The 21,382-nt window shown below is 42.8% G+C and overlaps 1 protein-coding gene across 2 annotated transcripts in view; it reads left to right on the top strand.

The window, feature by feature from the left end:
- usp48 (ubiquitin specific peptidase 48) overlaps positions 1–21,382 on the top strand; it is a 30,597-nt gene that overhangs the window by 6,442 nt on the left and 2,773 nt on the right. The window contains exons 8-26 of one of the 2 annotated variants that reach the window (XM_045692013.2): positions 3,197–3,330; positions 3,461–3,543; positions 5,743–5,922; positions 6,145–6,282; positions 6,660–6,809; positions 15,079–15,279; positions 15,374–15,488; positions 15,680–15,822; positions 16,043–16,242; positions 16,562–16,684; positions 17,906–17,967; positions 18,069–18,179; positions 18,303–18,433; positions 18,553–18,659; positions 18,782–18,889; positions 19,086–19,268; positions 19,361–19,486; positions 19,662–19,710; positions 19,849–19,875. In XM_045692013.2, coding sequence (XP_045547969.1) covers positions 3,197–3,330; positions 3,461–3,543; positions 5,743–5,922; positions 6,145–6,282; positions 6,660–6,809; positions 15,079–15,279; positions 15,374–15,488; positions 15,680–15,822; positions 16,043–16,242; positions 16,562–16,684; positions 17,906–17,967; positions 18,069–18,179; positions 18,303–18,433; positions 18,553–18,659; positions 18,782–18,889; positions 19,086–19,268; positions 19,361–19,486; positions 19,662–19,710; positions 19,849–19,875 — 2,371 coding nt within the window. Of the gene's footprint in view, positions 1–3,196; positions 3,331–3,460; positions 3,544–5,739; positions 5,923–6,144; positions 6,283–6,659; positions 6,810–15,078; positions 15,280–15,373; positions 15,489–15,679; positions 15,823–16,042; positions 16,243–16,561; positions 16,685–17,905; positions 17,968–18,068; positions 18,180–18,302; positions 18,434–18,552; positions 18,660–18,781; positions 18,890–19,085; positions 19,269–19,360; positions 19,487–19,661; positions 19,711–19,848; positions 19,876–21,382 lie in introns of both variants that reach the window. The other variant, XM_014131879.3, reaches the window with a different exon arrangement.

Below are 21,382 nucleotides of genomic sequence, written 5' to 3'. Positions count from 1 at the left end.
GCATTTTGACATCAGAGTTCTGCAAGTAACAATTAATTATGACATCAGGGTTATATCTCCTGGTAATAGCGGAGCTGCATAAAGATCGCGCCCGGCATAGGCCAAGGGCCACCCACCAAAAACGTGTTGTTCCGTGACCCAGAAAACGGAATTGCAAAATTTCGGCTACACTATGTAGATAATGTTATGAACATGAATACTGTGCGATTCAAAACATGTCAAATAATCCCATTTTTATTTCATCAAAGTTATGATATATATACAGTACCAGTCAAAAGTTTGGACACACCTACTCATTCAAGGGTTTTTCTTAATTTTTACTATTTGACATTGTAGAATAGTAGTGAAGACATCACAACTATGAAATAACACATACTATGGAATCATGTAGTAACCAAAAAAGTGCTAAACAAATTAAAATATACTTGAGTCTTCAAAGTCGCCATACCTTTGCCTTGATGACAGCTTTGCACATTCTTGGCAATCTCTCAACCAGCTTCACCTGGAATGCTTTTCCAACAGTCTTGATGGAGTTCCCACATATGCTGAGCACTTGTTTGCTGCTTTTCCTTCACTCTGCAGTCCAACTCATCCCAAAGCATTTCAATTGGGTTTAGGTCGATTGATTGTGGAGGCCAGGTCATCTGATGCAGCACTCCATCACTCTCCTTGGTCAAATAGCCCTTACATAGCCTGGAGGTGTGTTTTGGGTCATTGTCCTGTTGAAAAACAAATTATATTCCCACTAAGCGCAAACCAGATGGGATGGCGTATCGCTGCAGAATTCTGTGGCAGCCATGCTGTTTAAGTGTGCCTTGAATTCTAAATAAATCATTGACAGTGTCACCTGCAAAGCACCATCACACCACCTCCATGCTTCACGGTTGGAACCACACATGCAGAGATCATCCGTTCACCTACTCTGTGTCTCAAAGACACGGCGGTTAAAACCAAAAATATCAAATTTGGACTCCTCAGACCAAAGGACAGATTTCTAGTGGAAGCCTTAGGAAGTGCAAAATGAACCCTAAGTCACTGTGTGTTGGATAGGCAATGACTTGAAAAGACTACAAGCTCCAGATTTCCCACTTCCTGGTTAGATTTTTCTCAGGTTTTTGCCTGCCATATGAGTTCTGTTATACACAGACATTCAAACAGTTTTAGAAACTTCAGAGTGTTTTCTATCCAATCTACTAATAATATGCATATTCTAGTTCCTGGGCCCGAGTAGTAGGCCGTTTAATTTGGGTACGTTTTTCATCCGGCCGTGAAAATACTGCCCTTACCCTAGAGAAGTTAAGGAGAAGTGTATCTATAATTATTTGAATAACAGTTTAATATTTTAGCAACGTTTATGATGAGTATTTCTGTAAATTGATGTGCTCATTCACCGGAAGTTTTGGGAGGCAAAACATTTCTGAACATTACACGCCAATGTAAATTTTTTGGATATAAATATGAACTTCATCGAACAAAACATACATGTATTGTGTAACATGAAGTCCTATGAGTGCCATCTAATGAAGATCATCAAAGGTTAGTGATTTAATTTTAGCTGTATTTCTCGTTTTTGTGACGCCTCTCCTTGCTTGGAAAATGGCTGTGTGGTTTTTCTTGTCTCGGCGCTGTCATAACATAATCTAATGTTATGCTTTCGCCGTAAAGCCTTTTTGAAATCGGTCAGTGTGGTTGGATTAACGAGAAGTGTATCTTTAAAATGGGATTTAATAGTTGTATGTTTGAGAAATTTGAATGATGAGATTTTTGTTGTTTTGAATTTGCCGACCTGCTATTTCACTGGCTGTTGAATAGTGTGTACCGTGGGTGGGAAGCTAGCGTCCCACATTTCCCAGAGAGGTTAATATGGACTTGGTCTTTGACCAAATAGGTATATCTTCTGTATCCCAACCCTACCTGGTCACAAAACAATTGATTGGCTCAAATGCATTAAGAAGGAAAGAAATTCCAAAAAATAACTTTTAGGAAAGCTTACCTGTTCATTGAAATGCATTCCAGGTAACTACCTCATGAAGCTGGTTGAGAGAATGCCAAGAGTGTGCAAAGCTGTCAACAAGGCAAAGGGTGGCTACTTTGAAGAATCTCATATTTTTATTTGTTTAACACTTTTTTGGTTACTACATGATTCCATATGTGTTATTTCATAGTTTTGATGTCTTCACTATTCTACAATGTAAAAAATAATACAAATAAAGAAAAAGCCTTGAATGAGGTGTCCAAACTTTTGACTGGTACTATATATATTTTTTTTCTTTACTTTTTACTCCTTTTTCTCCCCTATTTCGTGATATCCAATTGGTAGTTAGTCTTGTCCCATCGCTGCAACTCCGGTACGTACTCGGGAGAGGCGAATGTCGAGAGCCATGCGTCCTCCGGACCACAACCCTGCCAAGCCGTACTGCTTTTTGACACACAGCTCGCTTGACCCGGAAGCCAGCCGCACCAATGTGTCGGAGGAAACTCCGTCCAACTGGCGACCATGTCAGCGTGCATGTGCCCGGCCCGCCACAGGAGTTGCTAGAGCGCGATGGGACAAGGACTTCCCGGCCAAACCATCCCCTAACCCCGACGACGCTGGGCTGATAGACTAGCTGCCTCATGGGTATCCTGGTCGCGACACAGCTCGGGATCGAACCTGGTTCTGTAGTGATGTCTCTAGCACTGCGATGCAGTGCTTTAGAACGCTGCGCCACTCGGGAAGCTGCAAAAGTTATGATATTTAGCATCGCAAATCACAGCACATGTGCTCCGATGTTGCTATGTTTCATCATGGTTGCTTTTTTCCCACGCTGGCGCACAGAACTATTTGTGTGTTCGGTGTTCGTCCTTGCATCAGCTCAACCAACACGTTACCTTCACAGATCCAGATGAACCCCGAAACTAGTAAATATGTTTCAACTGTGTACATGGATTTTCTCTGTTAATATAAGACATTTTGGCAGCTGTATTTAGCCTACAAGAGCCGTCATTGCTCTTACCTGCAAGCCACACTAAAGATATCACAACGTTTGCTAGCTAACACAGCTCCAAAATAAGCAAGGACCTGACAACTAAGTAAAGCGCTGTTCTGGCGTCTCATAAAAATCTATTCAGCATGTTTCAACAGCTTCTTACAGTTTAAAAAATCAACATTTGTGAGGTGTTCTTTATTTTTTATCATCCTGTGAACTCCCTGCAGGAGGAGAAGTTGGATGGTGACAACCGCTACTTCTGTGAAAGCTGCCAGAGCAAACAGAACGCCGCTCGACGCATCAAACTGCACAGCCTCCCACGGGTACTCAACCTGCAGCTCATGCGGTTCGTTTTCGACAGGTCAGTTTGATTCATTCATTCCGTCTGTAGTTTTGTAGTCTCCAGTGTACCACTCTTCACTACCCACCCTGAGTAGTGGCCATATATCAGTGGTGTTGCTGAATGTTGTCTTTCCTCTTCTGGTTTCCAGACAAACGGGTCACAAGAAGAAGCTCAACACCTTCATCAGTTTCCCAGAGCAGCTGGACATGGGCCCGTTTCTGGAGGAAAAAGGTATTGCCAGCCTCTCAATGGCAAAACACGCTGTCCTCGATCTATACATGTGACAAAATAATTAATGATGAAGACGGATAGCTCGTCATCTTCTACACTCGGGCACGCCTACCCATGACCTATTTCCCCCTCTTTTCTTGTGATGATTTAAACCCCTCTGGCAAAACAAAGTAGGTATCATACATTGCAACACATTCAAGAGTACAAATACAACATTTCATGACTCTACGTGCATATTTGGTGATATATAAAGACTGCCTTACTTCCTACATGTGACCAAATGTACTGTTTACATTCTTTAATTATTCTAGCTACGACCGACTCGTCACTTTGAAAATCTCTCTCGAATTAGGTCAAGGAGGCTAGCATTTGTTTATTTAGTTTCCATGACACCCATACGTACAAAAGCCAACTAGGATCAAATGAAGAAATTTGTTTTCCTGCTGGTAGATGGAGACCTTTTAATTATGCTAAATGAGAGAATAAGTTTCTTACCTGGCTGATTTGGAATCATACGCAGACATTGCGATTCAAGATAAATTGATTCAATATAAATAACTGTTGACATATTAAACCTATACAAATGAAATGCATTACTTTGCTGTATTACAAATGATTTCCATTTGATTCTCTCTTGTTTAAATGCCATTTATGGTGCAGGAGACAGACATATTTTACCTTTAAAAATGACCAGTAGATGGCAGTATTGACCTAATATGGGAAGCTGACACCCTCAGAAGGTCAGTTCAATTCACAATTGTAACCAGGAACACGGTTCATTAATAAAACAGAAAGAAAACTGGAGACCGCTGCTAGAGACCTCGTGTCACATGTTAATACAGTAAGAAAATATCACAACAGAGAATTGTCACTTGGCACAGCGTTATTTATAGGACACCTTCAGCTAAACAATCAGTTATGCAGTGGGCAGTGACGAGCGTAATTTTTTTTCATTTTCTTTGATTGCAATTAAATGTCGTCCAGGAATAGCCCATGTTGCGCTACATGACTGAAGTTCTGTGAGAAAGTATTTTTGACAATGGTGTAAGGGTTGTTCCATTTGATTTAAATCACTTTTTACTGCACCCCTTTTGATTTGAATGAAACTTTCTATGCATATTTGCCCATGGTACAAACGGTCTAAAAGTACATTTTTCGACTTGTGACCCATTTTGCATACCCCACCATACCATGAGACATCCATGCCTTCATCACTGGAAAAAATAAACGATTGACATTGATATCAATTTGATATTCTATTTCTTTTTAGTTTTATATTAAGTAATTTTTTTACCTTTCACAAATTATTTGATGCGTAAAGTCAGTTTTGTTTTTCATTTTTGCATATGTTACTTGGATCCTATTTTGCATAATCTGAAGTGTGTTGTGCACGCCATCGGTTGAGACACAGCATGTTCTTGAATACAGGGTGGGTGTCATGTTTTGGCTGATAAATGTTTTAAAATGTGAATACAATTCAAATGTTCAACTTTCAAATGGTAGCACAAAGATGGTTGGAGGTCCACACATCCGAGATACTGACTTGAATGGGAATATAATTTGTTTAAAATTAGACTGTCAATCTGCCATAGGAAAACTATTGAAATCATAAAAATATAGATAATCGAAGAGACATTACCATTTATGTCTACATTCAATGGTGGGTGGAACGGCGGCCATCTTTGTGGTAGTAATTGCAAGTAAAAAATGTAATTCAAATGTAAATGATTTACTAGCTAAATTTCAGTGGTCTGAAGGGTTATCTCCATTCTATCAATGATATTTCTGTGATTGAAATGACACCCATCCTGAATTCAAGAGTATGCTGTGCCTCAGCCGATGACGGGCACAACACAAACGCCTCAAATGTCAAATAAGCTACATATGTGAAAATGGTAAAACATATTTTACGCATTTTTTTAATGTAATTTTTATTGAAATTATACAGTAGTTTGACAACCCTGTTTTGTAAGCTTTTTTAAATATATCAAACTCAACCATTTATCTTTTCCAGTTATGAAGACATGGATGTCTCATGGTAGGGTGGGGTCAAAAAGTGAATGAAATCAAATGGAACGACCCATGGTAAAGGCTGCAGACACACATAATCCATGCTGTGGAAAGTTGGTTAGTCTGTGTGTGTGTGTGTGTGTGTGTTTGTTTGTTTTTTTGGGCCTCTTTGGGTGACGTCCCCAGAAGATGAGAAGTGTGTGTACGAGCTGAGTGCGGTCCTGATCCACCGCGGGGTCAGCGCCTACTCGGGTCACTACATCGCCCACGTGCGAGACGCCCGCACCAGCGACTGGTACAAGTTCAACGACGAGGAGATTGAGAAGATGGAAGGCAAGAAGCTACAGCTGGGCATCGAGGAGGACATCGGTGAGCCACCCTGAGTCCCTGCTCCTCCCTTCCTTAGTCCATATGTACCCCCTTCTCCTCCCTTTTCTTTCCCTTCACTTCCCTGAATTGTAGCAGTATTGTTTTGTAATACATCTTGGTTAAAAATGGACAGTTGTTTAGTTGTAAAAGTCCCACCATTTCCACTCTTGATCACTTTGTCTCTTATACGCATTCTCTGCTGTTCTTATGGTCTTTCTCCAGCCGAGACGGTGAAGTCCCAGACCCGTAAGCCCAAGTGCAGTAAAGGATATCACTGCTCCAGAAACGCCTACATGCTGGTGTACAAATGCCAGAGAGAGGAGGACACTGACCCCATGGAGACCAACGTTGAGGTGCCAGGTGAGGATCTAACTACTGTACTGCGCCTGGTGATTACTGTAGTACAATACATTATGTGCAAGGTAAGAATTGAGCTAGCTAAAGGGCTGCAGTGTGTACAGACCTTTGACATACTTGACTCAAATAGTCAACAAGTCAACACCCCAGATAAAAATAGTTAAGAATAAATGTATAGGTGGTAAAAGGTATTCTCTAGTAAGGTTATTCCCTAGTGAACTGTGTAGTTCGATATTCCCTGCTTTTGTAAAATTGGCTAAATGTGCATGGTACACTACTTGTTGCTGCAGAGGCCTTGTGGTTAGAATGTTGTGGTTGTATGACCTTTGAACCCAGCGATGGGAGCTGTGATGTCAGTGGGAGCCCTCTATCTGTGCCAGGCTTTCTGGAGAGGCTGGTGGACCGAGACAACAGGAAGTTTGAAGAGTGGTGCCTGGAAATGGCCGACATGCGCAAGCAGAGCGTCGACAAGGGCAAGGCCAAGCACGAAGAGGTGAAGGAACTCTACGAGCTTTTACCTGCGGAAGACGGTTGGTAAAAACATTACCCCAGACATATCACAATATGGTAGTAGTTCTATGTTCATGATGTTTAATGCCAGTGTTTTCCACTAGCGCTGGCTGTCAGCTAAACCGACTAATTTTCAGCCCATGACTTTTTCCATTTAAATTAACTACGCTACTTTTCAATTCGCTAGTCAGAAAAAAGTCAGCCAAACCCCCTTGCAAGAATGAACGATATGCATCTTCTAGCGATCTATTGATAGGACAGGCGCCTGTTAGTCACTAAGTGAGCGACAAAAGGGAAAGACTGCAAGCTAGCAGTCTATCTGTCCCGCCTCCCGGTGCCTGTGGGCAGTGTGATTTGTGTGTGCTGTGGTTGGTTGCAGTCTAATTTCTTTACACTGAGGAGGGGGGAGCATGATGCTCCTTCATCATCTCTGTGAGTGAATTTCAAGACTCTACAGTGTGACCATTTTACTCGCCTATGTGCCTAAAAATAAATGTGCGAACTGAAAATGTATGAGCACGTGCGCGTTGTGATTTTTATAGCAAAAAATACATCTGGAATTGTTTTGAGATGGATATACCATGGATCTTTTAGCTATTTTGAATTGTAGGACCCCTTTTAGGTATAAAAAAAATTAAAATAAAAAAATGATTTGATAAAACATTGAATTTGTCCTTTACTACTATAGCATATATAAGGCTGCACATCTGGCTGTGATTGGGAGTCCCATAGGGCGGCGCACAATTGGCCCAACGTAGTCCAGGTTTGGCCGGGGTAGGCCGTTATTGTAAATAAGAATTTGTTCTTAACCGACTTGCCTCGTTAAATAAAGGTTCCTTTTTTTTTTTTATAATTAAAAAATATAAACGCATTGAATAACACATTCATAAATGGTAATAAAAGACAGTCCTATATCTAGGAGATATAACAAAGCTCAGGAAATATATTGTAATTTTTTACACATTTCACCCCTTATTTTTGTTGGCACAAAACTACCTCCATACTTCCATTTATTTGCATGGGTTACTTTCAGACAAGTCCTGTGACTTGTGGGGGTTTGTAGAGCAAATCGGAGAACACCATGGTGTTCTTGAGTCACCCTTTTCCATAATGGGGTCATATTAGTTTGTAGCTCAAACGGTTTGGACGCTACAGACAAAGTTGGCACATCAGCATTGCCGACTTTGTACAATTCCCGTGGCACTTGTGGGGGTTCTAGAACAAAACGCTACAGACGTTTTCGTGAGAAGACCGATTTTCAGGGTGTCTCATTGTCTGACAAACACCTCTGTAGCTTGGCTACCTTCCACCACAGATGCAGATGGTCAATGTAGGTGGATGCAGTGGATTGAGACTCAGCTCATGCTAAACACCTTATATTTCTAGCTTAAACGGACAGATTTTAATGGGGATTATTTATATTACTTAAAATCCAACTGTGCGTCAATCTAAAAGACCTTCACTTGAAAAACGAGAAAAAAATGCAATAGTACTCTTTGTCTCTTGAGAAACCGTAGCCACTTCCTCAAAATATTCAGAATTATTCTAACATAAGGTCTTACATGCTGACCAGACCGCTCGCGCGCATGTTGATTTTGTCCACCCACACCAGGCGCGATCAGGACACGCAGGTTGAAATATCAAAATGAACTCTGAACCAACTATATTAATTTGGGGACATTTAGCTAGCTAGCTTGCTGTTGCTAGCTAATTTGTCCTGGGATGTAAACATTGGGTTGTTATTTTACCTGAAATGCACAAGGTCCTCTATTCCGACAATTAATCCACAGATGAAAGGGTAAACCGAGTTAATTTCTAGTCATCTCTCCTCCTTCAGGCTTCTTTGTCTTCTTCTTTGTATGGCGGTGGCAACCAACTTTAAGGTGCATTACCACAACCGACTGGAGTGTGGACCTCAGTTCATCTTTCAATCACCCATGTGGGTATATGCTTCTATAAACCAATGAGGAGGCGGGACTTGCAGTGCGTTAAGCTTCACAAATAGAACCAAGTTCTATTTTAATGCCTGGCTACGCAGACGCTCGCGAGCAGCGTGGGTGCAATGATTGAATAACATGCATGTGTACATTTATTTTGCAGGGCATGTGTCTCGAGCGGTGTGGTCAGCATTTTAGTCACACAATTTTACTTGTAACTAGGATGTTTGGTGTAGTATTTCTCAAGTGAGAAAATTCGCATGAAAACGAGTTTCTCGTTGAATGACAACAAACACTTAATTGAGGAATCCCTACTGTTGATCACAGACGAAGCGGCGTAGACTTCGGCTACCAAAGTGTAGTGTGCACGAACAGCCGACAAAACCCTTGCCGAAGACCAAAACAAACAAAAGTCATACAATGTCATCATAATATATGCTCTAACCGTTTTGAATGGGAAGCATGCGGACGCCTTAAGTGGTAACAAATGAGTACAAATCCACTTATTGTTTTCTGGCACGTTCTTCTATTTTATGTTGTGTTTCATATAGCAGCCACGTTTGATTTATTTTTCAAGATAATGTAGGCAGACTTTAGTCTCGAAGACGGGTTTAATGTTTTTACTTCGAAAACAGTCCAGATCATCTAGGCCTAGACGATTTCCGAAACGACTAACAATACACCGAATTCATACATTTTCAGTAATTTAAATTAGGGCTGGGCGATATGACGATATATCGTGTGACGATAGACGGTTTTCTATCGTTTCATATTATGCTCTATCGTTTATTTAATTGTCGCAAATCACACTCTTTACGGCAATATTTTTTTGTCAATTAGACAACGTTTTGCGTGCCGTGTGGAAGGAAATTTGCAACACAAACTAACATGGAGGAGAGTGAACGTGACACAGAGCACGGAGACACGGAGCTCGTACCTAAAAGAGGGGCTACTTCGGTCACATGGACGTGGTTTGGGTATGAAAAGTCTGACACGGACCAGAAAACCATCCTCTGCCAAATCTGCCGCAGGCCGGTCCCGACAACAGGCTCAAACACCACTAACCTCTTTTACCACCTACGCAAGGAACATGTGAAACAGTACGGAGAGTCTACAGATGAGACCCAAAAAAGTTGAGTGCTCAAAACAAACCCCTGACTCAGACATTGCAAGAAGCTTTTTCCCGCGGCACACCATATTGCAAAGAATCACGAAGATGGAACGAGAACAGCTGCCGTTACAACCTACATCTGCAAAGACATGGCCCCAATTTACACGGTCGAGAAACAGGGGTTTCGTGAGTTAGTGCTAACACTCGACCCAAGGTACCAAATGCAAATTGATATGTGACACGTATTAATGCCAAATTAACATGCAAAACAGGCAAGCCCCCCCCCCACCCACCATTTAAAAAAAATATATATATTTTAGGCTTATTTATTTTGTTTGCAACTATAGTTGCTGTTTTCTATTTACCCTTTTAGATTGTATACATTCATATTTTGTTACATGCTTAATTGAAAATTTGCACAAAGGTTCTAAATAAAATGAGAAATACTCATATTTTATTAAGTACCATTTTTATTTGTTGAGTATAATTCAAAATGTAATAAGAAATAAGCCTTTACATGTGGTCATTTTAGATAAACTATTTATTAATTGAATTTACTGAAAATGTGCTATATCGTGATATGTACAGTTATCGGGATATGAAATAACTTATATCGGGATAGGAGATTTTGGCCAAATCGCCCAGCCCTAATTTAAATTGTAAAGTCATGTCTTTCTAAACACAATACCACAACAAATGTTTCCAATCTGGAAGATAAGTTTGATCAAGTATTTAATAATTTTGCTGTGTATTTCGGGTTGGAATCAAGGCATTTGAATGTCCTGGAGGCCACCCAAATATGTCGTTGTGCAAACATTTTCGATCCCGGGGGGAAAGCCACCCGTGTACACTTGCGAGATCTTACACTTGCAGTGTACATTCGAATCCCCCATGGGGTGCAGAAAAACTAGTTGAAATGTGGACTCGCATTTATTGCGGTATTGTGTTGAGAAGAAAAGTGCAATCATCACCTTGAAAATGAAGATTATGGGCTCAATTCAATCCAACCCCCATTGCGGTATTTACGCAGTCGCTCTTTTTCCAATGTTCAAATTAACTCACAGATTAGTCTTGGGTACTGTATTAAAAACCTACAACTAATACAAGGGCGAGGTATGCTTTCACTTTTAGAAGTGTCAGGATGGGCTGAAATATTGTAAATAAAGGCTCAAAAGTAAAGAGATCTGTCCCATGTGGGATTAGAACACACAACCATTGAATTATGAGCCATCTGTTTTAGCAGACAGCGCCACCAACCAGTAAATACGAGTTGGCTCTGTGCAGGCCAGTGCAGTTCTTCCACACCGATCTCGACAAACCATTTCTTTATGGACCTCGCTTTGTGCACAGGGTCATTGTCATGTTGAAACAGGAAAGGGCCTTCCTCAAACTGTTGCCACAAAGTTGGAAGCACAGAATGTCATTGTATGCTGTAGCGTTAAGATTTCCCTTCACTGGAACTAAGGGGCCTAGCCTGAGCCATGAAAAACAGCCCCAGACCATTATTCCTCCTCCACTAAAACTTTACAGTTGGCACTATGCATTGGGGCAGGTAGCGTTCTCCTAGCATCTGCCAAACCCAGATTCGTCTGTCGGACTGCCAGATGGTGAAGCGTGATTCATCACCTAAGAGAACGTGTTTCCACTGCTCCAGAGTCCAATGGCAGTGAGCTTTACACCACTCCAGCTGAAGCTTGGCATTGTGCATGGTAATTTTAGGCTTGTGTGCGGCTGCTCGGCCATGCAAACCCATTTCATGAATCTCCCGATGAACAGTTCTTGTGCTGACGTTGCTTCCAGAGGCAGTTTAGAATTCGGTAGTGAGTGTTGCAACCGAGGACAGACTATTTTTACGCACTTCAACACTCAGTGGTTCTGTTCTGTGAGCTTGTATGGCCTACCACGTCACGGCTGAGCCGTTGTTGCTCCTAGACGTTAACACTTTTTTAACGGTTTGAGCTAGAGACAAGTGGTTTGCTTAATAGTAAAGGTGCAACCACGGACACGAAGCTTTGTTTGTTTCTATGGCAGAGGCTGTGTGGTACAGCTACGCCTAATCAGACTTGCCTGTGCTAATGGTTCTCACAGGTGAAGTAAAATGATACAAATGACTTTGCTTGTGATGCGCGCCCCTCAAATGATACTGTAACAGCCTGAGCGAACTGGACATGAAACAACGATACAGATGTGAACGTGCCTGCCATTCAATGTATTATCTTTGCTGCGCTGGTGCTCCCAAGTCAAAATTCCATGTGCATTCCACAGGTCATGTTTTATAAGTGAGTGTTACACAAATGTATCAAGATTATGTTCTCGGCACACCAGTTGAAAACCACCAGTGTTGGGGGAAGCTACTCTGAAAATATAGTTTACCAATTACTTTACACTGTAACAAGTTAAGCTACTGTAAAGCTACCCCTTAAGAAACATATACAGTGCTGTGAAAAAGTATTTGCCCCCTTCCTGATTTCTTATTCTTTTGCACATTTGTCACACTTAAATGTTTCAGATCATCATACAAATTTTAATGTTACACAAAGGTAAACACAAAATGCAGTTTAAGTGATAATTGTATTTAAGGGGAAAAATCTATCCAAACCTTCATGGCCCTATGTGAGAAAGTAATTCCCCCCCCTTGTTAAATCATGAATTTACTGTGGTTAATCAAATTTTTTGGAAAGCTGAGTTCAATTTCACTAGCCACACCCAGGCCTGATTACTGCCAGACCTGTTGAATCAAGAAATCACTTAAATAGAACCTGTCTTACAAAGTGAAGTAGGCCAAAAGATCTCAAAAAGCAAGACATCATGCCACGGAAATTCAGGAACAGATGAGAAACAAAGTAACTGACATATATCAGTCAGGAAAGGGTTACAAAGCCATTTCTAAAGTTTTGGGACTCCTGCGAACCACGGTGAGAGCCATTATCCACAAATGGAGAAAATTTGGAACAGTGGTGAACCTTCCCAGGAGTGGCCGGCCTACCAAAATAACCCCAAGAGCGCAGCGACGACTCATCCAAGAGGTCACAAAAGAACCCACAACAACATCTAAAGAACTGCAGGCCTCAGTTAAGGTCAGTGTTCATGACTCAACCATAAGAAAGAGACTGGGCAAAAAATGGCATCCGTGGCAGAGTTCCAAGGTGAAAACCACTGCTGACCAAAAATAACAAAGGCTCGTCTCACTTTTGGCAAAAAAATATCTTGATTTGACGATCCCCAAGACTTTTGGGAAAATATTCTGTGGACTGACGAGACAAAAGTTGAACTGTTTGGAAGGTGCGTCCCGTTACATCTGGCGTAAAAGTAACACAGCATTTCAGAAAAAGAACATCATACCAACAGTCAAATATGGTGGTGGTAGTGTGATAGTCTGGGGTTGCTTTGCTGCTTCAGGACCTGGACGACTTGCTGTGATTGATGGAACCATGAATTCTGCTCTCTACCAAAAAATCCTGAAGGAGAATGTCCAGCCATCAGTTCGTGACCTCAAGCTGAAGCGCACTTGGGTTCTGCAGCAGGACAATGATCCAAAACACACCAGCAAGTCCACCTCTGAATGGCTTAAAAATAACAAAATAAAGGTTTTGGAGTTGCCTAGTCAAAGTCCGGACTTGAATCCGATTGAGATGCTGTGGCGTGACCTTAAAACGGTGGTTCATGCTCGAAAACCCTCCAATGTGGCTGAATTAAAACAATTCTGCGAAGAAGAGTGGGCCAAAATTCCTCCACAGCAATGTGAAAGACTCATTGCCAGTTATCGCAAACGCTTGATTGCAGTTGTTGCTGCTGAGGGTGGCACAACCAGTTATTAGGTTTAGGGGGCAATTACTTTGTCACATAGGGCCATGAAGGTTCGGACAGCTTTTTTCCCTTAATAAATAAAATCATCATTTAAAAACTGCATTTTGTGTTTACTTGTGTTATCTTTGTGTAATATTTACATTTGTTTGATCTGAAACATTAAAGTGTGACATGTGCAACAAAAAAAAGAAATCAGGAAGGGGGCAAATACTTTTTCACAGCACTGTAGTTTACTTAACTAAAGTTACTTTTAAAAAGTAGTTTACTATATCCAAACTGCTTCGGATTTTTTTTTAATCAGACTACAAATTGCAAGAACAGGGTTCATATGTTTACAGAATGTAAAATTGTTTCAAGTGAGAATTAGGTAGGTCTGATACAAAAAAATTAAGGAAATTCTTGCCTACTTCACCCATCTTTTGTTTTAACAAAAAAGTAGTTTGTAGTTCCAGTTGGTAGCTACATGGCAAAAAAAAGTTAACTACTGTAAACACTACCTAGATTTGACTTTAGTTCAACTAACACCAAGCTACTGCAAAATGTAGTTAAATTACTAGTTGTACTACATGTAGTTCTTTACTCCAGCACTCCACTGCAGTAGGCTTGTCAATATGAATGCTAGTTTTAATTTGAATTTTTAAAAATCGCATGTTATCAACACTAGCCAGCCTGTTGCTGGTATGTTCACTATTGAAGGTTTACTTTTGTAAATCACTTTCCCTAAAATAAATAATCTCAGCGAGTGGATGGATGAGTGCTTCTTTTTGCTCTGCAGTCTGCACAGCTCCCGTGTGCAGTGCATCAACGTATGTACTTCTTCAGAATGAGAAGTTGTGACATACAGGGAGTGTGGTGGGGCTTTGAAGACCAATCATATTGCTCAAATACAAATAACATGACTTTTCCGTGTGTTGTCTTCAAAGGTTTTCAATGGCAGACTGTGACTGATCAGGTACATGTCGCTAAAACCGCATTATAAACTGGGTGGGTTGAGCCCTGAATGCTGATTGGCTGACAGCCATGGTATATCAGACCGAACACCATATGTACGACAAATCATTAATTTTTTTTCTGCTCTAATGATGATGGTAATCAGTTTATTATAGCAATAAGGCTCCTCAGGGTTTTGTGATATATGGCTAATATACCACGGCTAAGGGCTGTGTCCTGCCTATGAATAGCCCTTAGCCGTGGTATATTAGCTATATACCACACTTCCCCTCTGGCCTTAGTGCTTACACAACATATTTTGCAGATGTTATTTATGTGACAATTTTTATTTGATGTCGAACTGGAACGCAAAATGCGCTGAGAATTTACTGGTCCGGTCGGGCCAGTGAATGACGAAATCCACCAGCCTAACATGTTTTTACTGGCCCGGGCCTGTGGGTCATTGTTAATGTCAGACCCTGCATGTTTGTGTTTCTCTTCCAGGCCAAGAGTATGAGTTTGTGCCTCTGGAGTGGCTGAAGAAATGGCTGGATGACTCGACGGTCACCAAAGAAATCGACAACGGCAACTTCCTGTGTTCTCACGGTAAACTGCACCCTGACAAGGTGGGGGAGGCCAAGAGGATCTCTGTCAAAGCTGCAGAGCTTCTCTTTGACAAATATGGAGGAGGACCCAGGCTAGATGGTAAGAGCCATTGCAATGGCTGACGTGCAGTGGATAATTCTCGGCTCCTCTCTGCAACCTCTGACATCTTCTGTGTGTGACCCTGTGTGTCCAGGCTCAACTCTCTGTGAGGAATGTGTGGGGCAGAGATGCAGAGTGCTGCGGCTAAAGAACCAGCTGGCCGAGGATTACAAAGAAGTCACCAACCTTGTCAAGTGCCCGCCCAAAAGGTAACCGCTGACTCCTTCAGATTCATGGCAACATTTTGTGTCCGTAAAATGGTTGGTCAAAATAACCATAACTTTGTAAGTAGGCGGAATGCACTTAATTAAAAAAAATAAAAAAAATAAAGTTTAATACTGCAGCTAGCAATTGTATCCTGTGCAAGTGTGTGTTCTTACGTCTCACCCCTGTCCGACAGTGATGAGGGGTACTGGGCGGGCAAGACGTCTCTGCGGAGCTGGAGACAGTTGGCCTTGGAGCAGCTGGAGGAGGATGAGGAGGAGACCAAACACAGCAACGGCAAAACCAACGGAGAGGGACCAGAGATCACTGCTACTAAAGGTACACAAACCAGCAGAGATCACAAATCGTACAACTTGGAAAAGGACCAGTTATCACGATGACTGAAGGTGGAGTAGAGAACTCCACTATTATTATTAGAGTCAGGTGAGACATAACATGCGTTCCCCTCTTTGTGCAGAGATCATGAGGATTATTGCTGTCTGATTCTTGTCTTTATCAAAGCATTGCCCACTGTTTGACTATTGCTGTCTGTTTCCAGAGTACGGCCCGGAGAACCTGGACGGAGACGAGGAGGAAATGAAAACCTTCAACGAGGACATCCTCTGTCGGCACGGCGGTCTGAGTATCCTGGAGAGCGAGCGGCGGCTGGTGACTGAGGAGGTGTGGTCCAAACTGAGGGTGTACTTCCCCAAAGCCCCCCAGTTCACCCAGCTACAGGAGCCCTGTCAGCAGTGCCTGGTAAGAAGGGACGGACGGACGGACGGATGTGGTGAGAGGGATTAGAGATACTGTATAAAAAACATCTCTCCCTACTCTTGTCTTCTAGCCTTGTGAAGAAAAAAAAACAATTAATGGGCAGCAGATAGCCTAGCGGTTAAGAGCATTGTCACTAACCGTAAGTTCGCTGGTTAGAGCCGTCTAGGTGGAAATTCAGTTGTGCCCTTGAGCAAGGCACTTAACCCTAATTACTCCTGTAAGTCGCTCTGGATAAGAGTGTCTGCTAAATGACTAAGATGTGAATGTGTTAACTGTGTGATATCCCTGTGTTTTCTTGTAGAGGCTGGAGCGAGAGGGGAAGGAGAATGAGGCTCTGAACAGGATGATGGCATCAGAACAGAAGAGCTCCCTACTCAACCTCTTCCAGGAGAAGAACAGGCCCACACTCACCAAGTGGCCACAGGTAATAACAGTAGGTAGTACATGGCTAATAACAGGTAATAACTGCTAGTACACTGGTAATAAAATGGCCAACGACTGCTGGAACGCTGGTAATAAAATGGCCAAAGACTGCTGGGACGCTGGTAATAAAATGGCCAAAGACTGCTGGGACGCTGGTAATAAAATGGCCAAAGACTGCTGGGACGCTGGTAATAAAATGGCCAAAGACTGCTGGAACGCTGGTAATAAAATGGCTAACGACTGCTGGAACGCTGGTAATAAAATGGCTAACGACTGCTGGGACGCTGGTAATAAAATGGCTAACGACTGCTGGGACGCTGGTAATAAAATGGCTAACGACTGCTGGGACGCTGGTAATAAAATGGCCAAAGACTGCTGGGACGCTGGTAATAAAATGGTTAACGACTGCTGGGACGCTGGTAATAAAATGGCTAACGACTGCTGGGACGCTGGTAATAAAATGGCCAAAGACTGCTGGGACGCTGGTAATAAAATGGTTAACGACTGCTGGGACGCTGGTAATAAAATGGTTAACGACTGCTGGGACGCTGGTAATAAAATGGCTAACGACTGCTGGGACGCTGGTAATAAAATGGCTAACGACTGCTGGGACGCTGGTAATAAAATGGCTAACGACTGCTGGGACGCTGGTAATAAAATGGCTAACGACTGCTGGGACGCTGGTAATAAAATGGCCAACGACTGCTGGGACGCTGGTAATAAAATGGCCAAAGACTGCTGGGACGCTGGTAATAAAATGGCCAAAGACTGCTGGGACGCTGGTAATAAAATGGCCAAAGACTGCTGGGACGCTGGTAATAAAATGGTTAACGACTGCTGGGACGCTGGTAATAAAATGGCCAAAGACTGCTGGGACGCTGGTAATAAAATGGCCAAAGACTGCTGGGACGCTGGTAATAAAATGGCTAACGACTGCTGGAACGCTGGTAATAAAATGGCCAACGACTGCTGGGACGCTGGTAATAAAATGGCCAAAGACTGCTGGGACGCTGGTAATAAAATGGCCAAAGACTGCTGGGACGCTGGTAATAAAATGGCCAAAGACTGCTGGGACGCTGGTAATAAAATGGCCAAAGACTGCTGGGACGCTGGTAATAAAATGGCTAACAATTCCTTCCTTCAATTCTTAGAGTAAATATACTATTGGATGAACTGAATATATATGTTGTTGACATACTGATGAACCCCATCTTTGTTTTAGGAGACAGATATTCTCTACATAGTTCCTCTGTTTTTTGTGGACGAGTGGAGAAGGTTCATCAGGTAAGTCCTTTCCAAATCCAACCGTTTGGATGGTGAAGCAGTCCAAAAAAAGTCAGATGGCATGAATGACTCTCTCTCTGTCTTTCTGTGTGTGTCTATAGGAGGCCCACTAAGACCACCCCAGTGTCTAGCGTAGGGAACAGTTTGCTCCTATGTCCACATAGAGGCTTCATGTTCACCTTCGACTCCATGTTAAAGGGAGACGCCCAACAGTGAGTGACTTCACTGACCTCTGACCCCTCTTGACTCAAGTTGTTGTGTTTTATACAGCACCTCTCTGGTCTTTATCATCCATCCCTCCTGGTCTCATGTTGTGTGGTGTTCCCTCTGCACAGTATAGCTCTTCTCTGGCCCGACGAATGGGAGGTGATCAGCAGACACTTCCTGGTTGATCAGCCAATCTCCATCTGCCGGATCAGCGAGGCCACGCCCAACGGCTCCAGTGTGGAGTACACCACCCAGCCTGGTGAGATTTGAGCCCACGTGATTTCCCCTCGACTGTGTGACTGTTGGTGATTTGATTCTTTGAGATCTCCAGAGGAACTCTTTGAATGGGTTGTGTGAGAGTTGTTTGTGTGTTTCCAGAGTTGTGTAGGGACTGCAGAGAAGGCTTCATTTTCCAGCAGCAGAGGGACATGAGAGAGTATGCACAAGCCACAGTCTACGTACGCAAGGTCATAGACGACAAGAGGGTGAGTCTCTTTCTCGCTCCCCCTTCTCCCTCTTTCTCTCTGTAGTAAATGGTTCTTGTCAGTGTAATATGTAAATGGTATGAATCTCCAGAGAAGAATACAACTCGTGTCTTCCTCTGTAGTTGAAGGATGCAGCTCCTGAGATGAATGTGAGCGGGTCGGAGGCAGAGGATGAGAGGGAGGAGCCTGTTGCTAAGGTGGATGGAGAGCGAGACCCTGATTTCAGCCAGGTAGGATACAAAACGCTCGCCTCAGTTACACTTTCTATGGCTCATAAGTCTCTAAGAATCGAATGTTTGAGTAGTTTTGTGGAAACTCTAAGCCATTTACCAATAATGTAAAAGTGAGAAGCCCTTTAGAGGATGATTGACATGGAATATTGCCCAATGTTGCCCTTGCTTCCTGGTCACATGACCCTCTGTCCAGTCAGAGGACGGGGCAAAGCGTCAGAAGCTGAGTGACGGCACCGTCAGTGCTGCCGCAAGTCCCGCCCCCATGGCCAGTGGTGGCAAATCGGGGATCAGGAGGAGCACGAGGCACAGGAAGCTCCGGGGAGAGAAAGCACTCATCGTCTCAGCCAATCAGACGCTCAAGGAGCTGAAAATACAGGCGAGGGATTCATAATATATCCTCCTTTGCACCACACTGAATCTATTCATTCCTGATCCTAACTCTGGTGTGTTGTAATGGTCCTCCCTCAGATCATGCACGCCTTCTCCGTGGCCCCGTTTGATCAGAACCTGTCGATCGACGGCCGGTGTCTCACGGACGATTCTGCCACCCTCGGCAGCCTAGGAGTCATCCCAGAGAGCGTCATCTGTCTGAAGGTACGAACACTCCCCATTTTAGATTATGAACTTGAACTTTTTGTTGAAAGATGCGCCCGGTGTTGGACAGATGGGTATCTAATGGGAAAGTGAAAACGTCGTCACGTGATTACTGGAGACGATCAGCGAATGCAGTTGCTCATTCCTGAATCTGTGTTTTGTCTTTTTCTCTCAGGCTGATGAACCCATAGCAGATTTTGCAGCAATGGATGATGTTTATCAGGGTATGTTTATTTTCATCTCTTTCAATAATTTTTTTTCTCCCTTTTGTTCTTTCGTACACCCGGAAATTCCTTCTTCGCATTTGCCTATGAATAAAAATATCCTATTTTCAAACAACTGTTTCTGTGTTCTCTTCTCAGTGTGTATGCCTGAAGAAGGATTTAAAGGTAAGGATATTTTCTGATACTATCATGCTTAGACAATGGTCGTGACTGAGTACCCATACTTGCGTCCTAAATAGTAGTCCATTTGAGTAGTACGTGACATTTCTAAAATCGAGAGTACTTTAAATGCCTGGATGTCATACTAATTTTGGCTTTGACAACAGCTGATAATCAGGTATGCCACCACTGGCCATGGGGGCGGGACTTGCGGCAGCACTGACGGTGCCGTCACTCAGCTTCTGTGTGCTACCGAAATTCACCAATAACCCGAAACAACAATCGCACACAACGCATTCTCAGTATGCGAAAATATAACTTTTTAGTATGTACAGTGGGGGAAAAAAGTATTTTATCCCCTGCTGATTTTGTACTTTTGCCCACTGATAAAGAAAGGATCAGTCTATAATTTTAATGGTAGGTTTATTTGAACAGTGAGAGACAGAATAACAACAAAAATATCCAGAAAAACGCATGTCAAAAATGTTATGAATTAATTTGCATTTTAATGAGGGAAATAAGTATTTGACCCCCTCTCAATCAGAAAGATTTCTGGCTCCCAGGTGTCTTTTATACAGGTAACGAGTTGAGATTAGGAGCACACTCTTAAAGGGAGTGCTCCTAACCGCAGCTTGTTACCTGTAAAAAAGACACCTGTCCACAGAAGCAATCAATCAGATTCCAAACCCTCCACCATGGCCAAGACCAAAGAGCTCTCCAAGGATGTCAGGGACAACATTGTAGACCTACACAAGGCTGGAATGGGCTACAAGACCATCGGCAAGCAGCTTGGTGAGAAGGTGACAACAGTTGGTGCAATTATTCGCAAATGGAAGAAACACAAAAGAACTGTCAATATCCCTCGGCCTGGGGCTCCATGCAAGATCTCACCTCGTGGGGTTGCAATGATCATGAGAACGGTAAGGAATCAGCCCAGAACTACACGGGAGGATCTTGTCAATGATCTCAAGGCAGCTGGGACCATAGTCACCAAGAAAACAATTGGTACCACACTACGCCGTGAAGGACTGAAATCCTGCAGCGCCCGCAAGGTCCCCCTGCTCAAGAATACATATACATGCCCGTCTGAAGTTTGCCAAAGAACATCTGAATGATTCAGAGGACAACTGGGTGAAAGTGTTGTGGTCAGATGAGACCAAAATGGAGCCCTTTGGCATCAACTCAATTCGCTGTGTTTGGAGGAGGAGTAATGCTGCCTATGACCCCAAGAACACCATCTCCACCGTCAAACATGGAGGTGGAAACATTATGCTTTGGGGGTGTTTTTCTGCTAAGGGGACAGGACAACTTCACCGCATCAAAGGGACGATGGACGGGGCCATGTAACGTCAAATCTTGTGTGAGAACATCCAGGGCGTTGAAAATGGGTCGTGGATGGGTATTCCAGCATGACAATGACCCAAAACACGTGGCCAAGGCAACAAAGGAGTGGCTCAAGAAGAAGCACATTAAGGTCCTGGAGTGGCCTAGCCAGTCTCCAGACCTTAATCCC

The sequence above is a fragment of the Salmo salar genome, chromosome 12, assembly GCF_965601325.2.
Source record: "Salmo salar chromosome 12, fSalSal1, whole genome shotgun sequence".
Taxonomy (NCBI): domain Eukaryota; kingdom Metazoa; phylum Chordata; class Actinopteri; order Salmoniformes; family Salmonidae; genus Salmo; species Salmo salar.
This window is presented reverse-complemented; position numbering and strand designations above follow the sequence as displayed.